Source organism: Pogona vitticeps, chromosome 2 (assembly GCF_051106095.1).
Source record: "Pogona vitticeps strain Pit_001003342236 chromosome 2, PviZW2.1, whole genome shotgun sequence".
In the NCBI taxonomy this organism is placed as follows: domain Eukaryota; kingdom Metazoa; phylum Chordata; class Lepidosauria; order Squamata; family Agamidae; genus Pogona; species Pogona vitticeps.
Window position 1 is genome coordinate 239976747 of NC_135784.1, and position 18319 is coordinate 239995065.

The 18319-nt window shown below is 38.3% G+C and overlaps 1 protein-coding gene across 3 annotated transcripts in view; it reads right to left on the reverse strand.

The window, feature by feature from the left end:
• FRMD3 (FERM domain containing 3) overlaps window positions 1–18319 on the reverse strand; it is a 157486-nt gene that overhangs the window by 55250 nt on the left and 83917 nt on the right. For all 3 annotated transcript variants that reach the window (XM_072992260.2, XM_072992261.2, XM_072992263.2), the window contains exons 3-5: window positions 17155–17197; window positions 12089–12167; window positions 2200–2297 (exon numbers count right to left, since the gene is read on the reverse strand). In XM_072992260.2, the coding sequence (XP_072848361.2) occupies window positions 2200–2297; window positions 12089–12167; window positions 17155–17197 (220 nt within the window). The remainder of the gene's footprint in view (window positions 1–2199; window positions 2298–12088; window positions 12168–17154; window positions 17198–18319) is intronic.

Below are 18319 nucleotides of genomic sequence, written 5' to 3' on the forward strand. Positions count from 1 at the left end.
ATACCGTCCTCTCACTTGCCATTGTAGCAAGAAAAACATCTTGGCCTCTGCCCACACTTCCAAGCCTACCATAGCAAGCCTTCGTTGCAGTGCATTCCCATTATTAGGTAGCGAGAGACACAAAGGCAGTAGGCGATATTTCTTGGTATTGTGAACTCCCACTCTCTTTGGTGATAATAATTAACGTTCCGGTGCTTCCCTTTGAAACCTTTACAGCTTGAGATACAGGTATCTGTAGGGTTATGTTCTTCCATCTGAACATGGCATTGCATTAAGCTCCTTCTCCAGGTGTCCCTGTCGTTGGAGGTTAAATGGGCAGACACTGGAGGGAGAACTTAGAATGCTCTTAACAGGGATTGTCTCTTAATGCTGAAGCCCATGGCCTGAATCTAGTTGGTTGTCCCCACTAGAGTAGACCCACTGTGAACCAACAGGATTTCCAGACATGTTTGCTCACCATACAGCAGTTGATTTAATCAACTTCTTCTGGTTGAGACAAGCCACCAGATTTAGATCCATAGCTTTCCACTTCCAGGCAAAGACTTTTACATTCCTGGGCCTTTTAAACCAATGGTTGGATCTCATTTTATTCCACTGTAAACATTTTAAAGCTTGTGCTGCTATGCTGTGTTTTGTCTGTTACTGTTATTTTATGATCTCCACTGATTTTATGCTTTCTAATTATCCTGAAAGTAGCAACATTGAAGGGAAAACAGTATCAGTGCTCTCAAATAAATATATAATTACATTAAAATGCTTGATACATTCAGTATCCAAGAAGCGAACCACAGAAGAAAGCAATTTTATTTGTTTATGACTACATAAAGAGCCATGGCATGCTCTACTGACTGATCCTCAACTGATTTTTCATGGGGGGGGGGTGTTGTTTTGTTTTCAGAGGTATATTATGCCTTTCAGTTTTATTAAACCTCACAAGGTGACTTCCAACATATTTTAATTTTAATTTGGTGGATTTTAATTATTGTATTCAGATAATCATATCTAAGCTTAATAAGCTAACAACAGAAATAGATGTTACAGAAAGCTGGTGATGAGAAAAGAGAATTCTTTAACTTTTGAAAGCCTGTGAAAGGCTGTTCTGTAAACTCACAAAAGGGCTTTTGTTGTCTCATATAATTTCCAAATCAACTTCCTTTGCTTTGTGATTGATCTTCGGGACTTAAATATGGAATTCCTTTGAAATATAATTTCTCAAAAACAAGGGAAATGTGGGGACTCTTAAAAACAAATAGACTTTCAATTGTAATCATAGGGTATCTATAGTTTCTGTTTCTACTCTGAGATATGAATAGTCTTTTGACAGTCCCTTCACAGTTTTGTGAAAGAGTAAATAAATCATTTTATCTGAAGTGGGAAACTATCATAAGTGACTCTGAAGCAAGTGATCTTACATTTTTTGACACTGTTCCAAAGTGAGGCTAAGCATAATGTCCTGCTCTGGGTGAAACAGGAGACTATAGTTAACAGAACACTTCCTGATTTGTTTGCTTGCTTTTATGAATAAAGGGGGAAAAGAGCTATATGTATACATGAAATACATGTTCATATCTTGATATGAGTGTCTGGACTCTTCCAATAACGACTCCATAAAACACAATCAAATTCAATACCAAATCAATAAAACCACTCTCCTCCAGCCTCTAATGATTCACTGGAACTTTGGAAATGTGTTGCCACTTCATCTGTTTATTTGTTCATACATATTTTCCAGACAGGACTAGAAGACTAGAAAAGCCATAAACCTATTATTTCAGTCACACTCCCAGTGGAGCTAGTGACTCATATTGCACAAGGTTGGACTTTATGCCAAACATTAAAGGAGAATCGTCATTCTGACCTTATTTTGGGCTTAGGGTTCATCACCTTGGATAGCTCCTACAAAGTCTGTGATAAACAACACCACTGCCAGAAAAACAGAGTCACTATCAGCTTCCATTGAATTCATAGTAGGTTTATTAGCGGAAAAAGTTACTTTTCAAGCTCCTATATGCAAAATTTCCCCAGATCTTGAAATCAAAGGATAAGCTAGTCATGGCTAGTTTAAATCCCACTGATTCCAAGGACACTAAAGTCATATAGATTCATTCCAACTGATTTTATAACATGTTCATAATACTTCTATTACAATGAATGTTTCGGCCCAAAGTAAAATCCCATGGTGCTGCCAATTTCACTTACCTTGAACAATGCATGCACCTAGATAGGCAGCATCAGAAAATGCACACAGCAAACGGCCATGGAAAATATCTCTTTTGATTTGTAGATATAAAAGGTACCTACATTATATAAGGAAAAAAGAAGGCTTAAATTCTCTATTAATTATATACTTATTCTCATTTAATCACTGTAGATAGTACAGAGGATCCTGAAAGACAGTGAATTAAAGATAATTTAGTCTCATTTTTTAAAAAGAAAGAAAGATCACTGGCAAGAAGACAAGTGATTATTAAGATCTCTCCACTGACTAGGCCATGCCCCAATAAAGAAAGAACAGAAAAGTAAACACATTGCTTCTAAACAAGGTCAGTGTTCTGTTCAAATTTCCTCATTAATAAGAGCAATCACAGAAGCAGCTACAGCAATTCAGGTTGTAACTACACCAAAAAGTCAAATTGGAACAATTTGGATTTGACTCACAGCCTGTATTACATCTGAAATCACGATTAGTGCTCACACAGGGGCTACAGATTGATTCAGGAGTTCACCATTCATATTGGATGTGCTGCAAGTCACATTCCAGCCCACAACCCTTCTTTCCTTCCTTCTTCTGGTCCCACCTCTGCTGATCCTTCCTTCCTCTGGTCCCACCTCTGCTGATCAGTCCTTCCTCTGGTCCCACCTCTGCTGAGCCTTTTATTCTTTATTGTGAAGCCACTTTCTCATTTGAAGCTTCAAACCAATACATTTCTCAAAAACTGGTCCATAGAAAAATAACATGCAAAAGTACTTCACAATCTAAGAGTATAAAACATCAAGAGTTTGACAGTGACTTTGCAAAATGCATAATCTCACACATAATGATTCCACAACAGGGAATTTCACACATAATAATTCCACAACATCCATTATGAAATAATCCCTGCATGTATTACTTGAAGGAAAAAAAGTAACGGATAGGAAGGGAAATGTGATTTTAATGACACTTTCAGACATGTCAGTTAAGTAATTAACAGCACTAAGCTTTTGTTTCACAACAAAAGGGCCTTCCCACAAGATCTGACAGAATTCAGGACTAGCACCCAATACCCTACATTAAAATCACAGTGCTTTGCTTTTGCATATCCCACCCCCTGGGACTGAACATCACATCCTAACTGCCCACATCACTGAAACACCATATACAGACATGTCCCCATTTTTACAAGAATATATCACAACTAATTACATGGGAGAATTTTTGTTTGAATTGTTCCAGCTTGGAAAAGTAGAAGCCTCCAGTGGCAGCGGGAGGAGCGTCTTCAAGAACAAAAAGTGCTGAACCAATCTGAATCAGCCCTTGCATCATGCACTCAGTAAAGATATTTCAGATTCTCATGTTGTATAAGTGGGGCAAATCATGCAGTTGCACTCCAATGAGGTCTGGTTGCTGAAGCTGCATCCAGCTTGAGAAAATGATGATTTTTGAGAAGGAAGTAGCTGGAAAGGAAGAGAATAAGAAGCCTCTCTCCTAAACCGCTTTTCATCTCAAAAATTCATCCTCCTGTGATATTTCTGTCTTCAAACAAGTCAAGAGGAACATATAAGTAATGCAACTGTCCATCCCATCTAGCATCAGCTTAAGTTCTACAAGTTTTACAACCTTTGATTGTGGACTATGCAATTTGTTCCTTCTTCAAATGTGAGTTCTTGAAATGTACTTTTCAAATACCAGTCCTGCCTGCCACATTACAAAGTGTTTTTGTAAACGTGGAGGAAAGCAAGAGAGGTGGCTTCAGGCTTGAAGGAAATAAGTTTAAAATGCCACTTGATGCATACATGCCTATTCTCAGGCCTAAAACAGAATGTATATCTGAGCCTTAGTCTGTAAACTCATCATTTTTTACAGTCAAAAGGAGTTTCAGAAGGTGTTTTTCACATTTTCAATACTAAAGATTACAATGCAGGTATTGTGCTTTGTTTGTAATTGTCTTTTTGTCATATATTTCTACTGTAATAACTGTTCAGTCACTATTCATTAGATTCCTTTGAAATATTCACATGATATTGGCGCTTGTCAAGATATTTTTTCCATTGTAGTGAACAGTTTCAAAAATCCATAATCCAGAATGACAATTTGCCAAATGAGTCTGCAATATAATCATGTTGAGGCACTCTGTTTTCGTTTAGTCATGTCCGACTCTTCGTGACCCCATGGACCAGAGCACGCCAGGCCCTCCTATCTTCCACTGCCTCCCGGAGCTGGGCCAAATTCATGTTGGTCGCTTTGCAGACACTGTCCAGCCATCTCATCCTTGGTCGTCCCCTTCTCCTCTTGCCGTCACACTTTCCTAACATCAAGTTTTTTTCCAAGGAGTCTTTTCTTCTCATGAGATGGCCAAAGTACTGGAGCCTCAGCTTCAGGATCTGTCCTTCCAGTGAGCACTCAGGGTTGATTTCCTTTAAAATTGATAGGTTTGTTCTCCTTGCAGTCCAGGGGACTCTCAAGAGGCACTCCACTGGGCTCTAAATTCAACAACTTTCAATAACACTTCCTAGTTGTAGAAATCAGTTTACACCACCCTGGGAATGGCAGTAAACTCAAGAACAAGGCCCAAAAACTGCATTTGCATTCTGGCAAAGGCTGAAACAAATGCCACAAATGCATTAAATTTTTTAATTTTGTTATAGTTCTCTTTCAAGGGAAAAGGAGAGAAGGCGAGAGAAGAATGCTGTTAGATGTCCCATCACTATAAAGTGATGTTGTGAAGGGCTGGATGAAGGGATCAAATGCAAAATGCTACAGAAACACAATTAGAAAGGTATTGGTTAAATAATCCTTTACGGTAGTCTATTTCTGACTGAGAACATAAATAGGTTTCCAGAACTATGCTCCAGTTCCATATACAATTTGAACTTGAAACGTTGGCATCCTGGATTAAAGGACATGGGTGTTCTTTGCTGAATATGTTTTGACTGCCCATTAGACATGGGCATAGTAGACATAATGAGGGTCTGGCCCCCTGGGGCTGGACTGTCCACTCACCGTCCACTGTTGTTGTGAGCACCACACTCCCTTCCTATTGCTCCAGAGCACTTGATTGGTCAACCACTCTTCGACCTGGCAGAGAGGCTTGTCCCATCTTCTGCCAGGAGTGGCTAATCAACCATGAGCTCCGGAGTCATAGGAACTCTTCTGGAACTGTTTTCAGAGTGTAAAATTTAGTAAATATAAACACACAAGAATTAGCAGACTGTTATAAGAATTATAAATTCACAAATTTCACCAATTTGCACACAGTGCCTCTATTACCTACAAAATAGTCAGGAATCCAGTTGCCATGTTGGGGTAATTCATAAATGACCCAGCACACATTTTTCAGCAATCTTGCATTAATTCACAAATGCAAAAGGAAACATATGAAACAACCCTCAAGTGGTGATCAATCCCCCTGAATTCTTATCTAACCTCAATTCTCTAAACCAGTGGTTCTTAACGTGGGCGATAATGCCCCCCAGGGGGCGATTTCATTTTTCAGGGGGGCGGTAAAACAAAAAGGGGCGGCATGGGGGCGCTGGAGCAGAAGGGGGCGGTAGGGGGGCGCTGGAGCAAGCCAAACCTGTGAAGATGGCTGCAGCCTTTTTACAATGTGCATGAATATATATTTTCCTCCAATCTTAATTTAGTTTCGGAGTTTTTGTCTTGAAATTTTTAGTTCCTGCATTGCAGTTTGTTTTTATGCCCTTTTTATATTTCTTTTTCCGTCTTAAAATTCACTTGCAACTAAATCATTAAATGTTACTTTTGGGGGGCATTTCATTTTCTTGGAATTGAATTTTGTTTTCAGGGGTCATTGGATTTAAGTGTCTCAAATAAATAAATAAATAAATAAATAAACAAATAAATAAATAAATAAATAAATAAATTAAATTAAATTAAATTAAATTAAATTAAATTAAATTAAATTAATAAGATATCAGCGCGGGGAGGGGGGCGATGATAACTTCCTCAATGGCTCAAGGGGGCGTTTCTTTCAAAAAGGTTAAGAACCACTGCTCTAAACAAGAGAAGAATTAATGGTTAATATGCCACATACGCTTCTGCTGTGTTTTCTGACTTTACAGTCCCCCTCTGAGATGTGCAGCACCCTCAATGCTCAGTAAAATATCTTTACAATCTGTAGAGGTTTGGCACTGCCAGCAAACAAAGAAAATTACTATTCACAGTATGCTGTCAAAATAAACAAACATGCTTTTGACATTGACTCTCCCTGAGGATATCAAGGTTTTTGTTTCTGTTTTTTTCTCTCCTGAAGAAATGATATGAAATAGCAGTGCCCTTGACAAAAATCCTTTATAATTCTTCCTGTCAAGATGGAATACTGGATTATTTCTTTTAAAAAGCTGCTACGCTTTCATTTACAAATAATTGGAACAGTTAGCAATACGCAATCCAGTTGCCAATTTTCAAAAAGTAAGATATAGGAATCTCAGCAGAAAGCTACATTTTTAGCTTGGAGTCAGAAAAATACATTAGTTAAAGGTGCTGGGGAAGAAATTGCCCCACATTGCCTGCTTGTTTGCATCTGTAAGGCAAGTGCTCCTGTGTAGCAAAACGTGGTGAAGCATATCTTGGTGAAAGAAGTCAAAATGTCAGATGCCTGCCTGACCACTATGCAGTAGTTTCCATGGCAATGGCATATGGCAGAGTATATCTTTTAATGGCAGAAGCTTCTGTTTATGAAGCATTTTAAAATTTATAAACGTGTGGATGATTCGTAGGGTTACACCTACTGTCCCCTTCCCCAATATCCATGGTTCCACCCCTGCACTAGGGGTGCAGCACTAGGCACACTGAAGATGTGAACTTACTTAAGCTGAAATAATGACCGTGAAAGATCCCTTCTCAGTAGTTCTTCGACTTATGAGTGTCCCAACTTATGACCATTTCGAGTTACGACCAGCTCCGGCCACAAAATTTTGCTACAACTTGCGGCCAGAGCTTCAAGTTGCGACTGGAAAAAGGCAGGGGGAAAAGGCAGGGAATTCAAATTTGCTAACTCTTGGTAGGCGAAGTGGCTGCTTCTTTGTAGCTCTTTCACCCCAACAGTTAGAATGAGTGTATCGGAGGAGATTTGAGACTGCCTGGTAAGGTAAGGTGCTGCTTTTTCTTTTTAAAAACTGTTCTGGGTGGGTTTTGCAGGGTGAGTTTGGGTGGGTGATGGAATTATGTTTCTATGCTGTGTTATTGTTTTGTTTTTAGTGATTTGTTTGTTTTTCAGACCCAGCACGTTCCTATGGGGCTTGCAGTGTTTTATTTTTATTTTATTTTTGGGTGGTATTTTTTTCCTTCTGGAACAGATTAATCACATTCCAATGCATTTCAATGGGAAATGGTGCTTCGACTTACGACCATTTCAAGTTACGTCCTTCTTCTGTAACAGATTATGGTTGTAAATCGAGGCACCACTGTATTGTATTTGGATTTAAGAAATATTAATTCATATTAAAGCCAATTAATTGATTTTTAATTAAAGTGTTCCCTCTGTCTCCCTTCCATTTTCATTCAGAATTATTTTACACTAAATTTAATAGTCTGCTTTGCATTGATTTCTTTTTCATATTTATTTTCATTCAGAATTGATTATATTTGATAGAGTGCACTGCACTGTTTTGTAACCAAAATGGAATGGTGTTGCCACAAAATCGATGAGGAAGGAAATACAAAGCCAGCTGTCTCAAAAAGCAAGGGGTGCTCCTCTGTGTGCACCATCTTCTGTAGTCCATCCTCTGTGTCCAAAAGGCTTTTATCATCTGCTTGGTGTTTTTCTACAACACCCCACCCACATAGTTCCCTTCCCCTTGGCTTTGTCTTTCCTCTACAATCCATGGCAAAATATGAAGGCTTGAAGTCTTACTGAACACAGGATCCCCAACTGCTTTTTTGTTTCCATGGGAACTCTTTTGCCCAGAAGAATGGCACTCTATTTCCAATTCTTTCAAAACTTGGCAAATCAATTCTCAGAGGGACCATTAAAATCCCTAGAAACATGTCACTTGGAAACAAAACACCATAGCCTAAATCCAGTTGTTCAACTGAACTAGAGTTGAAACTTAACATGTTGATTCACCAAGCATTCTAGCTGGGACTAACATCTGGATTTAGCCCGTTATGCATCCTGGATAACTCACTTAACCCAGAATTTCAAGTTCACATAAATTTGGCAGACATTTATTTCCTGCATGTCTCAAATCATCTCTGTGTGTTTTAAAACTTGGCAAGTAAAATGCTGTTGTGCAGAATATAGGTCCTGCAGTTTCATGATATTTAGATACAGATTTGACATTATAGAAGGAAAAAGACAGAGTTTGTCTACTTTGAAAGGAATTGAAATCATATTGCACCTCACCCATACTTAATTGCCTACTTATTGGAAAATTTGACAACTTCTGTTTTTTTAAACTGTTTGTGTTCATCTTTGTATTGTGTATACATCAACTGATGTGTATTGCAATGGGTCATATGAACACAATAAACTTACTATATATTATTTAATTGCCTCTTAATTATGGACCCCTCATCTAATCTCTCAGAAATTGGGCAGCATTTTTAAAAAAACCTATCCAGAATCCTGTTGGTACCATGCAGATAAACTAAAAATCATGCAAGCAGTGTACCTGGTCTAGCTGGGTTTTGTATCATATTCAGACATGCCCTGGTTGCACAACTGGATGCATACTCACGTTTGGTGCCTGAGAATGTGACAGATGTCCTGACAAATGCAAAAGCACTTGTATGGTGCACTTGGTGGAGATACAAGAGAGGGACCCTTCTCTGTCGCTGCTCCCAGACTGTGGGACTCCCTCCAATGTGAAGCTAAGCTGCCCCCATCTTTGCTGTCCTTCTGCATGCAGGTAAAGGCAGGCTTAGCCTTCATGACAGATATTCTGAGAGGGTTTTTTAAACGAATTGCTGTGCTCTTTGGTTTTAAATGTGTTTAGTATTGATATTACTTACTACTTTTAATACCAACATCCAGATCACACAGTGGAGAGAGATAGGCCCTGGCTACTGACAATGCTGGTATCAGGGCAGCAGCTGAAAATCTGGCTCAAAGATTCCTAGGATCTAATGGCCAAAAGGGTTGGTTTTGCTGGACTTCTCAGCAGCCTTTGATACCATTTACCATGGTATCCTTTGGGGTTGTATCTCTGGGATGTGACTTGGAAGTATTGTTTTATGATGGTTCCAATCCTCCCTGGATGGGCAAGTCCAGAAGGTGTTGCTGAAGGATTTCTGTCCAATGCCTTAACTGTTGGTCTGTTCTGTTCTCCATGCTATTTAGTATTTATATGAAACCACTGAGAGAGGTTTCCAAAGTTCTGGAGTTTGCATTATCAGTATGTAGATAATATTTAACTCTATTTCTCCTTTTCATCCAATTTCAAGGAAGCTATCTCAGTTCTAAAACAGTTTCTGATGCCAGTAATGGGTTGGATGAGGACAGACTTAATGCAGACAAGACAGAGGTATAGGTACCAGCTCTGGATACAGTTACACTTTCCATGAAAACTCAGATTCATAGTGTTGGGTTGATCCCTGAGCCTGGATGCTCAGATGTTAGAGGCGGTTAGGAGTGCACTTGCATAATTAAAACTGGTGTCCCAGTTATGCCCATTACTTGAGATTTGGCTACAGTAACACATGCCTTAGTTGCATCCTGCTTAGATTACTGTAATGTGCTCTATGTGGGGCTGCTTTTGAAGAAGGTTTGGAAATTTCAGCTGGTTCAAAACAAGGTAGCCAGAGTGCTGACTGAGGCCAGTTATAGAGATCATACAGGATTACTCTCCATATAACTGCTTCGTTGGCTACCAGTCTGTTCCTGGACCCAATTCAAAGTGCTGTTTATGATCTATAAAACCCTGTACAGATTAGATACAGGCTATTTGTTAAGATCTTCCAAGGAGGTCCTTCTCTTTGTCCCATTGCCCAAGAGAAGGTACGCTTGACAGGGATGCAAGAGAGTGTCTTTTCTGTGGCTGTTCCCAGGTTATGGAACAGTTTCGCCTCCTCCCGCTTGTCCTTTTGGCAGTAGTAACTAGATTGAGTCTCTCCTATATGCTGTACCTGCATGCCTTTCAAGTGCGTTTTTGAGGTTTTAAATGTTTAAGATGATCATTTAAAATCCTTGTAATATGTTTAATTATTTTTAACTTTATAATTTGCTGTGTTTTTAGTCCAACTTGTTTTTGTATTTGTGAGATGCTTTGAGTCTCTTCACCAAGAGAAAGGCAGCATAGAAATAAAACAAACAAGTGTGTGCTTATGTACGCAAAAGGCCATAGGCTCTATTTGCCACAACTTGGACCCTGCAAAATGCCAGAATCTCCACTGGCACTGACAGAATGATGCACATGCAAGATGTGTACATTGTGAGCTCTGTTCACAAAGAATGGGTGAATACCTGGAGTCTGTGGGTGGGGACAGCTGCCACTATTTTTTCCTCTCCACACATTCATTTTATGAATTTTCCAGAAGAGTGAAATGGGCTTTATTTATTACATGAAGAACCATTAATTGAAAAGCATATTTTGTTCAGAACAAACCTATTTATCTCACATCTCATCCAAAATGCTGCTTTTCATTAATAATCACGGTACACTGCACTGTTCACACGGCTGCTGTTTTAATATTTTACAGGGCAATCTTATTCATGGTACAGAGTTCAATCAACTTCTATATAAGCAAGAGTGGCACTGTGACCTTAACATTTTTGAGTTTTGTTTTTTGATTGTCATTTTTATTGGTATATACAGCTAATTTTATGGTATTATGTAGTACTTTATTTACTACAGATAAATAAATAAATAAAACCTTTTCTTTCTTGATAACTCCGTTTTTTTTCCTGCAATAATTTTATTTCTGCTATAGCGTAAATATGTTTCACCCATAGTTACTGCAAAAACATGTTGCTATTTTGTCTTTGCAGAGAAGCGGAAGCTCCATTTCACTCCCTCCCTGAGGGCTTATCATGTGTTATCTACCCAACTGTCACACCCATCAAAGCTCCACATTCCAGTTATCCATGGTTTGAAACATCTCTCCATATATCTGGACTTCCATGTCTCCCCCCACCTTTTTTTTTAACCATTTAGCCCAATTAAGAGTTTTATAGAACACAAACGTTTGCAGGTTTATTCATTTTACAGTTGATCCCATTGCCCATTTGTAGATTTTGGAGTTTGTTTTTCTGAATTTCAATTATGGTTCTATTTTAATTATTTTACAATGATTATTTGAATGACATTAGTGCCTTAAGGGCTGTTGAATGGTAAAGTAACATAGAAATATTTTAATAACCAAAAGTTAAAATAAAATAAAAGCAACGAATTAGCATGCTAATTAGTGATAGAGATGCACTTAAATCTGGTGCCTTGGGCTGTTGCATTCACAGTGGAGCTCCCCACCACTGGCTTTCCTCCAAACAATCCCATCCAACTCCAGATCTATTTTGAGACTTAAGAGTGCAGTCAATCATGTTTACCCAGAGATAAATCCCTGGGATTTAAGGTTGAATTGTATGCATAAAGCCTATTGATCACAGTGGATTTACATCTGAATAAGCAGGCCTCAGATTAGCCTCCAAGGGTTTCAAAACCAGTACTGTATAAGTTACCCTACTGCCATATTTAAAAAAAGATAAACAACCCAGACCTATAGTTCTACATTAACCTTTTTTTACAGTGCAATCGCCTGTAATACTTTTAACAATGTTTTTAAAATACAGAAAGTGCTTTTAGAAAAATTCCTAGGAAATGCATGTAAATTAAAGTAAGCAAAACTGTCATCTTTAGTACAGCAGTCTTGGGGACCCAGGTAAACACAATCCCAAGACATGAACTAAATGTAAAGAAAAAGGAAAGATACCTGGTGAGCTCTTCTTTAATCTTTAGGGGTTCATGTGGGTAGAATTTCACTCTAAAGCACATAGTATATGGTGGATGAGCTGAAACATCAAAGAAAACTCATAAGAACAGCTACATCAAGATGACTTCTTTCACACTGCAGAAAGCTTTTCCAACAGCTCTTCATAAAATTCAGAATCTGGCCAGTCTAAACCACAGAGTTGCATCTTATCAAGTGCACTTTTGTACATTTTAATACCTCTGTTTTCCTGGTAAATAAAACTTCCTAAGGACACACAAACTTCTTTTTGCAAAACTGGAGGCTCTCTTCCCCACGCTACATATTAACTTCAACAGTTGACTTAGTTTTTCATTGAAAAATGTAATCATGATTAATGGAACATTTAGAAAAGCAAGCATGTTATCTCCAAAAGCTAATTTCTAGAGATAAACCCACCTCAGAAACCTCAAAGCAGCACCAGGATGGTCTACCACTGCTGGTCTTGCAAAATGAGAATCCAGAGAGCCAAAAGTTGGCAATCTGGCACTGAACAGGAAGGCTTTGGATTCACACTCCATTTCATATTAATTTTCTTACACAAGAGCAAAAAATCATTAAGTCTAGGACTGAGGTCAGAGTCTGTCAAGGGAGATAACTATTTCAAAGTCAACAAATATTACAAAAAGCTGGCTTATTAATATATATAGTGTACTAAAAAGTCTTAGTATTTCCCACTCTACCCACATGTTCACACAATCACTATTAAGGGCTTGAAGGGGCATCCCTTGTTTGGAAGGTGACATAAAACTCGCTCAGCCCAACTAAGGCTTCCTCCAAGTTGCCGTTTATAAAATCTCAAACATTGGTAGAAGATTCAGAACAAAAATTTTGTCTTACATTCTGTTCCTTTATAAATGAGTTGATGAGAGACTAGTCTTAATTGCTATATCATTGCAAATGAACTGAGTTAAACCAGTAACACACACACACACACCATTTGCATAAGGAGTTACAACATTGAGTGTATGAAAATAATCTTTTCTAGCTGTAAAATGTGAACAACGAAGTCAGCCATTGAGAGAATGTATGTAACCGAAAAATACACTCAAGCATACTTTCTCTCCTCTTCCTCCCCAAAATTAATAAAGAATCTGAGCACGGAAACATAATAAGCTATTTCCAGTGGACCTCAGAAATATGGTGTTGCAATCTTTTAATGCAATAAATTGTGAAATGAGAAACAAATTTATTAGTTATGCGTGGAAAAAACACCAATGTGTTCCTCTGTCAATTACACACACATGTGTCATGCAACAGACATATTACCTTGCAGTCACTCAAAGAATTGCAAGTGAAAACAAGAGCCCCCTCCACACACAACAAAGATTTAATGTTTGCAATAGTAATTAATCTAAAAAGAAGCATAAATAATCAAATATATTGCGGCACTAGCTCCTTCTTTCAAAATGTTTTTTTAATCTGTCAGATAAGGCCCATCTGGTATACTGGAGGACCGAAGGCTTTGTCAGGCTTCCCTGTCATCTGAGGCACAGCCCTTTTGCTGGAATCATAATTGTTTAAAAGGATTTCATATGCCATGCACTGCACTTGGTATAGCATCTTTAAAGTCATGCTAATACTTCACTGGCTTATGCACAACAATATTCAGGAGACAAAGGAACAGGAGAGATAAAAGCAAACTGTCAATCCAGCATGCAGAGATGCCACACACACTAGACAGCCAGTTTCACTACAGGTTCAGTCGAGACGCCATCCGAATATGAAGGGACATTGACACAGCGCACAACTAAATCCAATTCCATTTTGCCCGTGTGCTTTTTAAAGATAAAGCTACACTTCAAAACAATATGAAAGGGGAAAGCAAGACTACCAGAATAAACAATTTTGTTTCTAAGTTTACAGGACATTATTCTGTCTCCCTCAAACTTCTGTTCCATCTATGAGGATTGTTTGGAATATAAAATAACCCCAAACTAAGGAAATGCAAGCATGCCACACAATGTCTGAGCCTTAGTGAGCATTTCGAAAGAATGCTCACTTAGGTTTAATGTTTTTTTTTTCATTTTGTTTTGCTTTTGTTTTGTTTGGCAAGTATTCAGTATGCAGTCCTGCAAAAAGATATTAGTAAGAGGCATTGGTGAAGCACTCTCTAGTGCCACTTCCCCCTTTGCTGGTTCCAAGATCCAGTAACTTCTTTTGGAGGAAGGACAGACAGTGAAAATGACAGTGGTCATTGCCAATTTCAACAGGCTGCTCGAGTTGCAGAATTCTTGGCAAAATGTATGTTCAGGACCAAAGAAATGTCAACTGTCCTGCCTTACTTTGCTTTGTTCCAAAGTCAGACTTGATGTGATGCACATTGATTTCCTAATGTGATCCACATATCTTGCATTAAAAATATGGGTTTATTTAATCAGAAGAAAGAAAATGTGGAAAGCATTGAAGACTCCCCATAACAGCAAAACATACGATTCAATACCATCCTGTCAGTGACTATTCAGAGGTAATTCCACACAATGCTAGCTACTGAAATAGTTGTGTTTCTACTAAATCAAACAAACAAGAAACATCACCACACACAATATTGAAAGATATATAAACTTCCTTCCTTTTCATAAATTAAGGAAGTAATAGAAATTTATATCAATAAAGAAAGCAGTGGGTTGCACTGTCTAAAGTCACCTCTTTAGGGACTACCAACTGAACCTTCTTCTTAGGTATCAGTTTAAATCACTAAGAAGTTACGCTGACAGATTAAGGAGTCCATCCATATGTGAAGAAAGCCAGCAAAACAAACTATGGAAGTCTGAATAAAATTAGATAGTGTTCATCCTTTAGAACAGCAGATGTTCAGTGCTTTGGAGAATTGCACAGGAAATAAAACATATGGGTACAAAGGAGAACCATATGATTCCTCAGAGTCCATAGCCTGTTCTTTTACCTGTGGAGACAGGCATGTGCGCACACACACACACATGCCATTATTCCTAATCCTCAAATTATTGTCATGTTCCTATTTTTCCTATTAGCAGGTAGGTGGAAGCTGGAACCTATTCAACTATCTCCATGTATAATAAAACAGGGATGTGCTAAATAAGGGTGAAGGATGATGGGAGCTGCAGTTCAGCAACATGTGGAGGGCCACACACTCCCCATTCCTGCCCCCCTTCCATCTTCAACATGATTTGTTGCAATGTGTCAAAACTGAATGTAGAAAGCTGGAAGAACAGGACACACTTCCTCTTTTTTCTAATTATTTGAATGTAATCTCTTTTATTCCTTGACTGATATTTAATAAAAGATATACCCTAGCTAATCAAACAGTATGCCACACATGTTAACACAAAACAGAGACTAGCCACTCAGTACTATGGCTGAATGGAGTATTTTTCGGTTTTTATTCTATCATGGCAATTTGAGATTTTGGCAAGGCTGAACATTTTATTTAAAAATTTAACTAACTATCAACAAAGAAATATAACTGCTTGGGAAGAAGTCTGATATTTGAAGGTGCAGAGTTTCCAGAAGATGACCCCTCCAATGGATTGGGCATAGCTCCAGCCTAGACAAGACTGAAGAATTTTCTAAGAGCTCAGTGTAGTGTTCTCCATTTATTGGATCTATGGTTCTTGTTGCATGATGTAATGGTTTATGAATATTCATGTTGCTGAGAGGCGGAGTCAAGAGAGATGCTATGAGAGAGTCAGAGAGCAGATTAAGTGAGTTTAAGTCAGTTAAAGAAATGCAGGCAGGAGAGAAAAGCCAGACAGAGTAATAGAGTGTGTAGTTTGGGAAATTTAAGGTGATTAGCTACTGAAGATATTTATGAATATCTGTAATCAATAAACCAAAGTTTTATTTAAAAGAACTTGAAGTGTGGACCTAAATCTTTCTGAAGCACTGTAAATGGTGATTTAGAGATCACCTGGTGGCAGCAAGTGTAAAAGAAGAGAGTGTTTGCCTTCATGTGCTCTGGGGCTTGAAGGTCAAGCAAAGGGGGCACAAGGGTGGACACCACACTCAGTTACATGTTAAAAAAAAAACAAATCTGCTTTTGAATCAGGCTTTGCATGTTTCAATTTCATTTTAAAAGTGCTGACTACATGATGCACAAGCAAGCACAGATTTATTGTGGCAGGATGCTTGTGCTTTTTGTTTTTGTTTTTGTAAATCAGACTTTTTTAATCAGCAGCCAGGGGGTTGTTTATTTTAACTCACTTGTGAAATCAATTTATTTTGAATGGTTTCGGCATATATGAACACCTTTGTTTCAGTAAATTGAGTCTGTGGAGTCTGTTAACATTTGATGTCAGGATCATGGGCTTCAGGCTGTAGGGTAATGCGGGGCATAAATATCTTCAAGATAATTTTTAAAAAATGATTAATATGTGCAGTGGGGGGGTGCATCTATGTGTATGTCTGTTTCATTTTTCCATCAGTAATACTGGCTTTGCACTATCTCACTTTGAAAGAAAAAAAAATAAAACTTAAAAATAACACCACCGCAGCAGCAGCAGCAAGTGGCTTGTGAGAGGCAGCCAGTGTGGGGGAAACAGGGAATTTTAGTTTCCTTATCAATCTAAAACTAATCTTAACATTGGATTAAAAGTTGTCCCAGAGATGCACACAGTGACACAAAACTCACATGACTACCACATGATTTTACACTGGTTTGAAAATGCCCAATCCAGAATACAATGTATTTCACTAATGTGCTCTAAAAACTTGGCGAAAGGTCTTGTACCTCTGTCCTGAGAAACTTGACTGAATCTTTCAAAAAATAATTTTAGGAGATTGGGAATACCAAAATGAAACTATGAAAATAAGGGGTCATTGTGTTCTTTTAGCTTCTCCTGGTTTGAATCGCTTCTGATGTACAGTTTGGCATCTGGTCCTAGAGAAAAAAATCTTTATAAAATGCTCTGAGGCCATCAAAAGCAAGGGAATAAATGGGGTAAAGAACTCATCTTTCATGGAGTGAAGAGGATGGAAACATACCATTATAGACAAGGTTGTGGCATTTTAAAATAGCATAACACATTATGAAATGAGATGTCAACACTTACATTTCATTTGCTTGGAGATAGGCTTGTTGGGCTCAAGCCAGTGCTGAAAAAGGACAGGAAACAGTGGTTAAAGCATTACAAAAGACATAACTTCTTCACAATTGCAAGGTCATAACAAACCAGCAAGCAGTTTTCACACCAGCTGTGACTTCTATTGTGTTTGGTGTCAACAGCTTCAAAGAAATACTCCATCCTCTGTAAGGATACTGGGAAAGGAACACTTGAATGTGAGGTAATGAGATCTCAGAATGCACAATAGTTGTGTTTATGTTTACTTGCAGCCTGAACAGCAGGGGAAAGAATGGGCAAACTCAGATTTTGGCTTCTGTGGTTTCTGTAGTGGTACAGAAGGGTATTCACAGCTTCCTAATATAGTAACAGAACAATACTGTGCATGTCTGCTCAGAGGTCAGTCCAGCTATGTTTGGTGCAACTTACTCCTTTGCAAATATTTTTCAAACTGCAGTCTAAGGAGAAGGTAGTATCGTGAAGAAAATGTTAAGATAAAATTATCCCTTTTGGGAGCCAAATCTCTGCTGGGTTTTTACATGAGCACAATAAAATTGGTGCAAACTGTGGTTGCGAATTGCTACAAGTTCAGAAATCATCACAGGCATTTGCTGTTACATGCCTAGTTTCCTTCCTTCCTATTTTCAACCTACAATTCTTCCAAGGCATTCAGGGTGGCCTACAGTATGAACATACACTGATCCCATCAGCACAAACATATGCATGTGCATGCGTGTATGCATGCACACTCATGCACACACATTTTATGCTCATAACATTCCTACAGAGTTAGGCTGGGTTAGGCTGAGACATAATAAATAGATACACTAGGGGGTATCTTTAGAAATGTTATTTAATAAATGAACAAATGTTTGATAGCAGAAGGTGAAGGGCATGCTGACTCACTTTTGCACATGGTCAATAAAATTTGTACTTAGAGGTTTTTACCTGTAAACAAAATACCTGTATCACTAAAAATACTATCTTTGCAAGAAAAAGGACCACCTATCAAAAGCAGTGCTGTTCAAGCATTTAAGTATATTCTTTCTGCAAACCTGGATAATATTTTTAACTCATTCCATGCTAGCTAGATTAAATACAACTCCCCCCCCCCAAAAAAAAAAAGAGACAGTAGGAACCAGCAGCTTTATGGGGG